Source organism: Delphinus delphis, chromosome 1, assembly GCF_949987515.2.
Source record: "Delphinus delphis chromosome 1, mDelDel1.2, whole genome shotgun sequence".
Lineage (NCBI taxonomy): Eukaryota > Metazoa > Chordata > Mammalia > Artiodactyla > Delphinidae > Delphinus > Delphinus delphis.
The window spans coordinates 7,600,407-7,613,176 of record NC_082683.1 but is presented as its reverse complement, the minus strand read 5'-3'; the positions used below and the strand labels follow the sequence as shown (position 1 = coordinate 7,613,176).

Below are 12,770 nucleotides of genomic sequence, written 5' to 3'. Positions count from 1 at the left end.
GGTTTGGGGGACAGACATGGCAGAAAGATTTCCTTTCGACCATCTCTGTTGCTTCATCTCCAAATAGTGATGGTCAGCAGAAATAAGAGGGGAAAGGTCAATGTTTTCCCCTATTTGCTAGTTTTCTCTTTCTCTATTCACATAGGCTCAGGACTTGCAAGATTTGATCTCCTTCACTGAAATATCTGAGCAGTGAGAAGAAGAACCCAATAAACGAAAGAAAAACTTCTTTCTAGTCCTCAACTTCCTAGGAAACAATCAGAAAACGTTTCCGCAGAATAATTCCTTTGTTATATTTATTACAAAGATAACTCTCACTTCACTCATTTCCATTCCTGCAGGAAGTAGTTCCTTATAATTCTTATAGCTTTTTTCACAGAGCACTACGAAACAGTCTAGAAGGAATGTTTTTGCCTTTCTTAAATTAACCCTTATTATCACCACTATAAATAATTAACATAGGAATGTATGTCCTAACTACTTCACAAAAGATGTACAACCCATCGATTCCACTGGGCAAGCACAAAGGGAGACAGAAACAAGCCCCCTTGACTGCTGCTTCTATGACATTGATCTTACCAGGCGAGAAGTGGGTGTTAAAAGTGCTTACTTCAAAGTAAATAAAATTCTAAGATTAATTAGAAAAGGGAAAGAAAAAAACTCTTCACCGACTGCCCAAATTAATCAGATTTTTCTGCTACTTCTTGGTTCTGACACTACGTGCATTCTCAAGTTCTTCTCTATTTGTTTAATCAGTTATATATGAATATGCCCTGTCCTTCTACATTCTTTTTGATATAGATTCTGATATAGATTCAGAATCTGTAATTTCTAAAACCTGGACAGATCAGATTTCATTTGAACAGCCAGCAAAGGACCTGCCAGCTGACTGGAGTGGAATTTTGTAATTAAGGAGTAAAATGTTGGCACTTTCTTGCCAAGGAACTGAGTAGATGTGTAAACTCTGGGCAGCGAAATAACTCGTAAGGAATGAGAACAACACAAGTCCCACTGGGCAAAGATGGAGAAGCCAGAGGCAGCTGGGTATGGTGGGAGGAATGTGAGTTCTGGACTCAGGCTCTGCCTCGTACTAGTTGTGTGACTAACCTCCCTGTACCCACGTTTCCTGGCAGTAACTAGGGGCGGTGCTGTGAGGATTCGAGTGATAACGTAGGTTGAGAGCTGACACAGTACCCGGCAGGTGATGCTCATAACTATTCGCAGCTACGAGTACATAATCGGTAAGATTTATTTCTCCTTATCAAGTCTAGATCTGAGACAAGGCTGGGATGTTATAAGTCTAGAGCGGAGTCAGTGAAAGCAGCGTACAATTCTGGTATCTTTGTTAGAGGAAGCTGGAATTCAACAGGCCCGGGAGAGACAGCGTTTCTCCCACAGATAGCTTACAGTAAAACAGATAATAAAGCACTTTTTTCAGGTACAGAAATTGATTCCTGACAAGGATGTCTGCTGCATTACTATCATCATGGATGAGGACTTTATCTACATGAAAAAGACACTTCTATCTGTGGGAAATTTACTTGAGAAACAGTGATACAACGTTCAACCTAATACAAATATTGACCTTCCTGAATCAATATTCGACATTGCACCAACACCCCTCTCTCTTTATATACCCTCTAATGGTTCTTCTGAACACCGACGAATTGAATGCAGTGTACGTCACTCCTACGGCTGTCTCTATTTATAGCCTGGAGCTATTTTTGAACACTGCTGGGCACAAATATCAACTTGGTACAGAGGAAACTTCAATTTAAGAGCAAAATTGTAAGACAATGAGTGGGAGGGTTAGAAAGACGGGGCTGTATTTTCTTGTTCAAAGTCACCTAGAAGACCCAAGCGGTCTCTTTCACTCGGTTTTCAGGGGTGAACATTCAGCAACATCATGAGCCATGCTTTAGCCTCTGCTGCCATTCCACAGGCCGTCTAAACAGATACGGTTTGGCTTTACCAAGGCCAAGGAGGTGAATGATTAGCAAAATTTAAGATTAGAAGTGAAAGCAGCGGGACTTCCCTGGTGGCGCAGTGGTTAAGAATCCGCCTGCCAATGCAGGGGACACGGGTTCGAGCCCTGGTCCAGGAAGATCCCACATGCCGCAGATCAACTACGCCCGTGTGCCACAACTACTGAGCCTACGCTCTAGAGCCCGTGAGCCACAACTACTGAGCCTGCGTGCCACAACTACTGAAGCCTGCAAGCCTAGAGCCCATGCTCCGCAACAAGAGAAGCCACCACAATGAGAAGTCCGCAAGCGGCAATGAAGAATAGCCCCCGCTTGCTGCAACTAGAGAAAGCCAGAATGCAGCAATGAAGACCCAACACAGCCAACAATAAATAAATAAAATTTAAAACATTTATTGAAAGAAAAAAAAAAAAAGAAGTGAAAGCAGCATCACAGTTGTACCAGACAGTATGACCCCACATGCTCTTCAGTGGACTGCCCGGAGTGAGCTGGAGGGACACACTCACACACACACACTCACACACACACACACAAGTTCCAGCCCCTCTGCCATTCCTAACTAGCAGCAATCCATGCAACTGTACATAAGAGAACATGCCTCCCAGAGTAGATTTTGCTCACACCTGGCAGCTCCTAAGAATACTCTTCCAACGGATAAATGGAGGGCCTCTCATTTTAGATCTTAGGGTGGGTGAACTGAATGATGACTGATCTTTAATCTTTGATCTTAACGATGACTGATCCTGTTCATGTTCTTGACAAATGATTACATGTAAGTTTTTCTCCAAACTTGTCAGGCAACAACTATGAAATTTTTTTCTGTGTACCACTTTACCCCATGAGAAGGTCCTAATGCTTTAGTACATGCAAAGTTTCTCACATCTTGACTTTTCAGGCCACCTGGAGTCATTTGACCCTATCCTGTTTGGATTCAAAGCACACCTCTAATTAAGACTTATAAAAGTTAGTTTCTAAGCACCTAGGCACATGCAGGGGTAAGACTCCATTCCTCTGATACCTGGACCCAAACTGGACACAAGAAAACTCATCACCACCACCACCACCTTCATCATCACCATCATCATCATCTTCTTCTCCATCTTCATCACTACTGTCCCCAGAAAGTGCGAGGAAGAGGAAGGAGAAAGGACTGTCGTACATACTACCGTAACAAAAGCAAAAAAAGTCATCAGGGAACAAAGGAAAACAGAGAGGAGGAAAGCTTTTACAATTGCTGGCCTTTTAATGAAATCTTACACTACAAGTTTTGTCTACTGACATGCAGAAAAATAATTCACCTAAATTATATAAAGGCATAGGAACCCTTGAGGGGTGGAGGGCGCGGATTAATGGAGTCACGATACTGCTTCTTTCTAAGGGGCTGAAAACAAAGTGTCAAGGCATAACCACTTGCCAGAGGTAAGGGATCTGCTCCCTCAACCCCTTGGTCTGACTGTATTTCAACTATGATTAGCAACAGTACGAAACGTGGAAAAGTGGTCCTGTGAGCCCCAACTCTCAAATACAAGCTGGCCAGTCTCTGAAATTCATTTGTCAGGAGGCATGACATGTGCACTCGATTTCAAACACCAAGTGACTTCTTTTTATTTTGTACAGGAAGGAGGAAGAGTGAGGGGGAAGAAGGGAAGAAAGGGTCTCACCATCAAGCAACCCATACTTTCTGATGTGACTGAAGCCTGGCTGGGCGTGGACTCGGGGCACGAGTCTACCGAACCAGTTAGACACGCGGGTTAATGACCCCAAACAGAGAAACACAGGTAACCGAGGTCAGTGCCACACGACAGTTCTTCCAAACCGTGTTAATCTCCTCTCCCTGCACTGCAAACACGCACCCGACTCTCCTGCTGCATAGATACCTAGGAGAGCTCCTTAGGGAGGAGGGCCGTCTGCTCATGGCACCCGCACCGGATGAGGCGGACAGTAAAGGTGGCCCCGCGCCGGTGGGTCTCTGTCGGGAGGAGCTGGCGGGCACGGCTTGAGGGCTACTAGCTGGGGTGGGCAGGCCTGGGGAGCTCGACAGGATGGAGCTGCCCGAGGACCGCGGGGCAGGAGAAGATGACGACCCCCAGGGGTGGGTGACAGTGTAGGGCCGGTACCGCGGAGACGAGGGCTGGCTTCCCGCAGGTGTCCCTGCAGCTGCGCCGTGAGGACTGAGGGAAGCGGGAGGAGTGGACGCCTGGCTGGCTGCCCGGGACGGGGGGGCCAGAGGCAGACTCATCATTGGCACAGAGCTCCAGACACTCATGCTGGGAGCTGGGCTAGTCTCATAGAGGCTAAACGAGTTGAGAAAGGGAGGAAAGGAGAGAAAATTGAAGAAAAGCTTGAGATAAATAACTAAAATGGAAAATATCATGTTTTTAAAGAATAGTATAATTGCACTTCATATCTCTAAGCGTTCAAGTATAGAGATCTTTTAGAGACTCACCTAAATAACTGTAAGTAGACTGCCGCACTGATTTAGAGGCTATACTTATAATATGAGAAAGCCTTCTTTCCAGAGAATAATATACTATACACAGTCATTTGTTCCTAAAACTTAACTTACCAGTAGCCTAACCATGGAAAGCCACAGAGACCCAAGTGGAAGAGACAATATCTCCTCAATGAGTCAATCCATCCCCCAAACACAATACATGTCATAATCTGCATGACAGGCCCACAAATGAACATTCCCTTCTCTTACATACTTCCTGGCTATTTTACCACCAATGACATGTGCAAAAAGAACCACACCGACCTAGATAAAGAGCTGGCACCGAAGGAACCCACGCTGCAGAACATGGGGCTTGTTCCTGGATTGGAGCCGGTATTTAGCATGAGATTTCTGTCTGGTGACCGAGCTGCCGCTGCAATTGGCTGGGATGTGGCTGTCAGACTGGCAAATGGGTTTTCATCTCTAGTCTGAGTGGACATCATTAGCACTTCCATTAAAATCTGGCCAATCAAGTCCTTAAAATCAGAGAACACTGTTGGAAAGGCAGAATAAAGAAGAGGTTACACATGGTTCTTCATACACACAGTCCTTGAATAAGCCAAAGTGAACCAGAGAAGTTCGATGTGGTATCTTGGGTTGGATTCTGGAACAGTAGAAGGACGTCAGTAGAAAACCTGGTGAAATCCAAATAAGGTCTGGAGTTTAGTGAACAGTAAGATCTTAGTTCTGACAAATATACTATGGTTATGTAAGATGTTAACATTAGGGAAAACTGCGTGAAGTGTATATAGGAACTCCCTGCACTATCTCTAGAACTTTTGGTAAATCTAAAATTATTCCAAAACAGAAAGCTTATCAGAAAAAAAACAAAAAAGAACTGGCGCCCAGCTGATGAGAGTCACTGCTGATATATATTAACTATAAAAAGAAGCTACTCCCAACTACAGAGGTTAGTTTATCACACTAGAAATGCAAACGGGGTTACTATTTCTTCACCTCTGTATGTTTATATAGTTAAACTGTTAAGTACAAAGTTCAAAGTATTTTATGAAGGGTCTAATATTTAGTCACCACCTGCCTTTCTGGAGCAGACTCTTGTCTTCTAGCTTCCTTCTTATTCTTTGCAGCTCCCAACTGCTTTACTGTAGGTCTTTAGATATATTTTAAATATTACTAAATAAATAAAATGTCTAACCCATGTAAATCTTATCTGATTTGTTATTAAAAATTACCACTTATATATGTACTGGACAGATTTAAGAATCTTAACAGTTACAATAATTACAAGTGGCAGGGTTTTGAAACTCATGGTTGCTAAGCTCATCTCTATAACCAGAGTTAAGAAGATCTCAGTGAAGTCAGAAGTAAACTGTCCATCCACCAGGAACACAGAGGACTCATGTGTGTGGGGGTGTGTGTGGGGGTGTGTGTGCGCGCGCGCACGCATGTCTGTCATGGAAGACAAGCAGCAGAGAAAAGGGAATGCAATCTCCTTGATGTTCATTCACTCATTTAAAATGTATCTACTGAGGGATTATTAAGTGCAGGCACTGGGAATACATCAGTGAGCAAAACAGACAAAAATTCCTGCCATCAGGGAGGTTATATACTAGTGATACGTAGAAGAACACTCTGGCGCACTTCCCCTCCCTCTTCTGTTCTCGAAATGACTGCTGTAGAGAAAAGTGAGTGTGCCCTGTAATGCTGGTATCTTGCTAAGAGTTTTATTACTTTGCTGTAAGTGTGGTTTAGTGTAGCCTCTTAAAATAGAATCCTGTAAACACTGCAAAATATCAACATGTGCTATCTTGCTAAGCAGTTTAATCAAGCCGATTTACTCCACTGTCTCCATATGACCCGGGAGGCACTTACAGCAGGCATAGGCCATCCAGAGCGCCTCTCTCAGGATCCCCGGAGACTACCCAGTATACTCCTGCCCAGAGTATAAGAGGCACTAATGCTCTCTCTAAGCACCTTCTTACTGCAAAGGAAAAAACTTCAACCCTGAGACAGTAGAGACTATTAACTTATTTATACGGTTTTCTTTTAGAGAAATCAAAAAAGTAAAAAAAATAATTTATCAATAAGATAGGTGGAAAGTAGCCAAACAGCAGTGTCCTCATCAAGAAGTATCCCTGTAATCAAAAATACAACTGCAAAGCAAGACAATGAATGTGGATAGGCGGGAAAGACAAAAGATTTTTCATCCTGGTTTTCTATTAAGGGCTCTGAAATAAGACAGCTGAGCTTGATTCCTACCTTCTTTTGGGTTCTGCTTAAATTGTGCAGAAAGAGAAGAAAGAAAGATGACATCTCTGTCCCGGTCCTTCCAGGAGACACGGAAGATCTTACAGACCAGCTGTAAGGCCTGTTCTTCAGACACTTCAGAACCTGATGAAGGCTCCTTGTGAGGAAGAAGATTTGAGGGTTAATTTCAAGTAGTAGGAGGTGTGAGTTAGACTTTAATAGAAATACCTAATTCTGATTTAATTTTTTACAAATGAGGATATTTTAGAAATGCATAAAACTATTCACCTACTGATTTAGGGAAAAATAAACTTGCTACTATGACTTCAAGGTTACAACATGTAGGTCTCACGAGCTTACAACGGAAGTCTATGGGGTGGGTGGAGTATAAACCAGCAGGATTGTTATCAGGAATTGCCAAGGAAGATAGTGATAAAGGATGTACATATATCCCATTTATTTACTTTTCTGAATGCTAAAAGACCAGGTTGACATTCTAGGTATACAACCAATTTTTCTCTAGAAATGTTTCCAGAATTCAATGTTTTTCACTACTTTCCATCACAGAAAGTATCATATATGAAAGAACTTTGTAAACACTCAAAACCTATACAAAATAAAGCACTGCACCACCAGGAGGCTACAGCCCAGCTTCTAATAATGTTGCTGAACACCAATAATTTACTGAACAGAAAGTGATGCAATTATCTCTACCAGTTCTACACCATGACACACACCAAAAACCCAAAAAATCCTTTTTCTAAATATAGGGAACTAAGGCTCAGATGATAACAAAATATAAAAGCCTCCTGTTTCCTCACATTCTTGCTTCAATTCCCAGTCATTTCCCTCAGAATACAACCAAAGATGTGATGACCTACTTGCTTAAGCAATTAAAGACAGAAAAAAATTCAAATTAGCTCTAAATTATTTGCTAACATTTACTGAAAAAAACATGGACCTGAAACAAAGATAACTGAAGGATTTTTATCAGGTTAAAAGGACTGAGTTATACTTCCACTAATAAGGGTGATCAAGGCTACCCACTTTTCCTGAAAAAACTAAAAGAAAAAACCCAGTCAACTAAATAGGATCTGCTGGTTTGGGGTGGCATTCTCTCATGGACTTTACAGATACAAGACATGAAGCAGTGTTTATTTATATTACCTGTAACTAAAAACAGAAGCAAGGGCTTCATCTCTTACCAACCTTATCGCTGAGGCTCCTTTTTTCTCTTCGGTCATTTTCATCAACTTCCATATTTTCAATTCCTGAATCCACATCCACCTGGGACATGCTTTAAGTATAAAAGACAATCAGTCTTTCACCTTAGATAAATCCACCCAATGTCATAGCTACTGGTTGACGAAAAGTTTTTGTTTTTTGTGGTTTTTTTTTTTGGCCGTGCCACATGGCTTAAAGGACCTTAGTTCCCCGACCAGGGATTCAACCTGTGCCCTCAGCACTGAAAGCACCAAGTCCTAACCATGGGACCGCCAGGGAATTCCCTGGGGAAAAGTTTTAAACTATCAATCAAAATCAGTCAGGAAAGCAAAATAATAAAGGTTCATCTTTTTTCTCATTAATTTTTAAGAGCTCTTCATATATTAGGATATAAACATTCTATCATTCTTGTTGAAAATATTTTTCCCAAGTTGTCATTTCCTTAGGCTCACTTTCAAAAATAATAATAATATTGTTGGAAATATTTTCCTCGAGTTGTTATTTTCTTAGGCTCACTTTCAAAAACAAAAATTAAGAGCAGGTTTTCTATACATACTATTTCTAAATGATATACAATCAATCAGAGCCTGATTACAAAATCTGGTGAAGTACATATATTATTTCCCCCACATTAAATAACTGTCCCAGCACCACTTATTGAAAAGACCATCCTTTTCAACACCAATATGAAATCACCTACGTCATACGTCCAACTGTCATACATGTGCAGGTCTCCTTCTGGATACTCATTGCTGTTCCATTAGACAATCTGTCTGTCCCTGAGCCAATACCACTGTGTTGTACTTACTACGACTTCACAATAAACCTTGCTATATGCTAGGTCAACGCCTCTACCTTATTCTTCTACCTCAGGAGAGTCTTGGCCATTCTTGGCCCTTTGCTTCCACATGTACTTAAGAATCAGCTTGACGGGTTCCTTAAAACTCCTGTTGGGATTTTGACTAGAATTTCACTGACTCTATAGATCAAATTGGGAAGAAAAGACCTCATTATGTTACTGATCTATCCATGGACAAGGTACCTCTCTCCAAGTATTTAAGGTCTTCTTTCAATAAACTTTGATAATTTTCTCCCTAAGTCTTCCACTTCTTTTGCTAAATTTATCCTTAGGCACCATATATATATATATATATATATATATATATATATTTTTTTTTTTTTTTGGCTGTGTTGGGTCTTTGCTGCTGCGTGCGGGCTTTCTCTAGTTGTGACAAGGGGGGGCTACTCTTTGTTGTGGTGCGCGGCCTTCTCATTGCGGTGGCTTCTCTTGTTGTGGAGCATGGACTCTAGGCGTGCGGGCTTGCTTCAGTAGTTGTGGCTCACGGGCTCTAGAGCCCACGCTCAGTAGTTGTGGCGCACAGGCGTAGTTGTTCCACAGCATGTGGGATCTTCCCGGACCAGGGCTCGAACCCGTGTCCCTTGCATTGGGAGGCGGATTCTTAACCACTGCGCCACCAGGGAAGGCCAGCACCAAATATTTTTAAATAAAATTGTGAATGGGCCTTTTTAAAAGTTAAGTTTTCTAATTTGTTGCGAGTACATAGTAATGTAACTGACTTTAGACACAGACCTCTTATAAGCTACTTGTTTACTTATACACTGGGCTTATAAGGCAATCATTTTATCTCCAAATAATAACTGTTTTGTTTCTTTCACTCCAATCCTAACTTGCTTTACTGCAGTGGGTAGGATCCCATGTTGAATAGAAGCAGAAACAGCACTCATCCTTTTTTTATTCCTGATTTTAAAGAGAATGCTTCTAATTTCTTACCACTGAGTATGAGAGCTGCTGTGGTTTTTTGGTAGATGTCCTTTATATTAGTGAGAATAAGAGGCTATGTTGTAGTAACACATACACTCTGCAATCTTAGAGGCTTCACACTATAAGGGTTTGTTTCTTGCCTCCGCAAAGTTTGACGAGTGAAGCAACCTTACGCCATCTTTAATCTATGCCGTCTGCAATATACAGCCTCCAAGGTCACTAGAGCAAGAGAAGAGAGGGATGGAGGAGGATCATCGGCTCAACTGCCTTCACCTAAAAGTGACACATGTCACTTCCATTCACAAGTCTACTGGACAGAACTAGTTAATTGGCCCCAATCTAATGGCAAAGGAGACTGGAAAGGCAGGGGAGCCTGTGGAATATTTGGTGAACTCTGTCTCTGCCCTACAGTTTAAGGATACAACTTTCTGTCTCCTGTTTGCTAAGATTTTTACCATGAATCAATGTTGAATTGTATCAAACCTTTGCAACTTCCAAGATTATATGGCTTTTCTATTTAATATATAATGTAGTGAATAATATTTATAGATTTTCTAATGTTAAAGCACCTTTGCATTCTTAAGATAAACCCAAGTTGGTCATGTTATATTATTTTTTTTAACTAATCTTTTAGTTGAAATATACAGAAATGTGCATACATGATGTGTTTGGCTGAACAGTTTCACAAAGGAAACATACTAATGTAACCGACACCCAGATCAAGCAACAGATCATTACCAGCACCCCAAAAGTCCCCCTCATGACCCTTTCAATCACTACTACGCTAGCCCACAGTAACTGCTCTCCTGGCATCTAGCCCCATAGATGTTTTGTCTTCTTTTTATGTGCTGCAGTATTTGATTTGCCAATATCTTCAGACTTTTGCAAATATGTTCATAAGCATGATTACCACGTAATTAATTTTCTTCTTTTACGTTATTCTTGTCTGGTTTTGTACATTAAGGTCATATTAGTCTCGTAAACTGATTTGGTAAGTTTAAAAATTACCTGAAAAATGTGTGTAAAGTTGGAATGCTGGAATTACCTATAAAATCATATAAGAAACGTGCTTTCTTTGGAAAATTTTAAAATACTGATTCAATTTATTTCACGTTTTTTTGATTATTCAGGTTCTTTCTTTTTTCTTGAGTCAATTTTGGGAGAATGTGTTTTTCTAGGAATTTGATTTTCATCCAAATTTTGAAATTTATGTGCATCCTGCATATTTACATTTTTTGCAGAATTCTTTTTCAGTAACAAGTATTACTGAGTGCCCGTTCTATGCAGGCATTGTTCCAGGTGTCTGAGATGCCAACAAACAAACAGACAAAAAAATCCCTGCATCATGGAGCTCCATTCTAGTTAAAGGGAGAAAGATAATAAACAATAAACAAAGCATATAGTATATGATAAATGCTATGGAAAAATTAAAGAAAACAGAGCAGGAAAAAGGCAATTGAGAGGGCAGGGCTTTCCCCCTTTTAAATGGGGTGACCTCACTGAAATGCTATCCGGGCAAAAATATGAAGGAGGTTAGCCATGCACATATCCAGAGGAAAAGTATTCCAAGAAAAGGGGTTTTATTCCCAATATTTATTTATATTCTTTTTCCATTTTTCATTTTTAATGTATTATATATAGCTTTATATTCTCTTTAAGAAGCACATTAGCTGCAACACACAAATGATGATATGTAATATTTGTTATTGTTCAGTTCTAGATACTTCCAAATTTCCATTATGATTTCTTCTTTGACTTGTATTTAGAAGCATGATCTGTTTTTAAAATTTCCAAATTCATGATGGGTTTTTAAAAGATTTTTTTACCTTATATAATTATCTAAGCTAATGTCAGAAAACGTGATCTGTATGATTCTGACTCCTGAAACCTGTGGGTCAATGGATTTTATCAGAAAAGAATGTGTATTCTCCAACTGCAGAGTGCCAAATTCTGTATCTTTCAATTTGATCAAACTTGTTAGCTGTGTTGTTTAATTTGTCCATATGCTTACTGATGTTTATTCTCTTTGCTCTATTGATGACTGAAGAAGACATGTTAAAAACCTCCCATTATGATTATGTCTGTGTCAATTTCCTCTAGTTCTATCAAGATTTGCCTTATTTCATGTTGCTATTACATTACTAAGTGCATATACTTTGGAAACTGTTATATCCTACTGGTAAACTAAACACTTATCACTGTACAGTGCTTATTTCTAGTAATACTTTGTGGCAAAGTCTAATTTATTAATATACTTTCCCCAATTTTCTTTTGTTTAGTATTTTTGCCCGGTATATATTTTTCCCTTTCTTTTATTTTCAAACTTTCTCTAACCTAATGTTTCAGGTATGCCTTCAGTAAACAAGAATAAAGCTGTGTTCTATTTTGTTTTTAATCCAACCTGACGTTTCACTGTGATTTACTGTGATTACTGACGTATTTTCATTTCTTTTAACCATCTTATTTTGTGCTGTTTGCCTTTTTTAAAATCTGTGTTTCTTTCTTCCCTTTCTTTGAATTGACTTAAACCCCCTCCCTACCCACCCCAATTCCATATTTTCCCTTTGCTGGTTTGAAAATAAACTCTTTCTATTCTTTCAGTGGTTACCCTTGAAACTTCATCAAGTATTCTTAACTCAAAATCTAAAAGTTGGCCACTGTCTTCACCCCTCTCCCAAGCATACAGATCACTCCCCTTCCGGCTTACCTGCCACTGCTGTTCAGTATGTTAGATCTACCTGATGATCTACTTCTCTCCCCTATACTATTTCATAAACTGTTATTACTGTCTTACACCATCAGTGTTTAGGGTTACCACATATTTAATATTTTCTTGACTCATCTTTCCTTCTTGCATCTCAGACATTAGTCCTGAGACCATTTTCCTTCGTCTTAAACTGCATCTGTTAAAAGTTCAGGTCTTCTGGTGGCAGACTATCAGGTTGTTCTAGTTTGTTTTTTAAATCTATAAATGTCTTTATTTCACCCCTGCTCTTAAAAGATAGTTCCACAAGGGCACATAATTCCCAGCTGACAGTTACTTTCTCTCAGCACTTAATGCTACTTCCACCATCCT

At 40.1% G+C, this 12,770-nt stretch overlaps 1 protein-coding gene across 4 annotated transcripts in view; it reads right to left on the bottom strand.

The window, feature by feature from the left end:
* Window positions 1-12,770, bottom strand: part of UBE4B (ubiquitination factor E4B) — a 111,151-nt gene that overhangs the window by 60,970 nt on the left and 37,411 nt on the right. For 3 of the 4 annotated variants that reach the window (XM_060013875.1, XM_060013858.1, XM_060013867.1), the window contains 3 exons: window positions 7,897-7,984; window positions 6,700-6,844; window positions 4,744-4,972 (listed from right to left, as the gene is read on the bottom strand). In XM_060013875.1, coding sequence (XP_059869858.1) covers window positions 4,744-4,972; window positions 6,700-6,844; window positions 7,897-7,984 — 462 coding nt within the window. Of the gene's footprint in view, window positions 1-3,003; window positions 3,148-3,862; window positions 4,280-4,743; window positions 4,973-6,699; window positions 6,845-7,896; window positions 7,985-12,770 lie in introns of all 4 variants that reach the window. The other variant, XM_060013887.1, reaches the window with a different exon arrangement.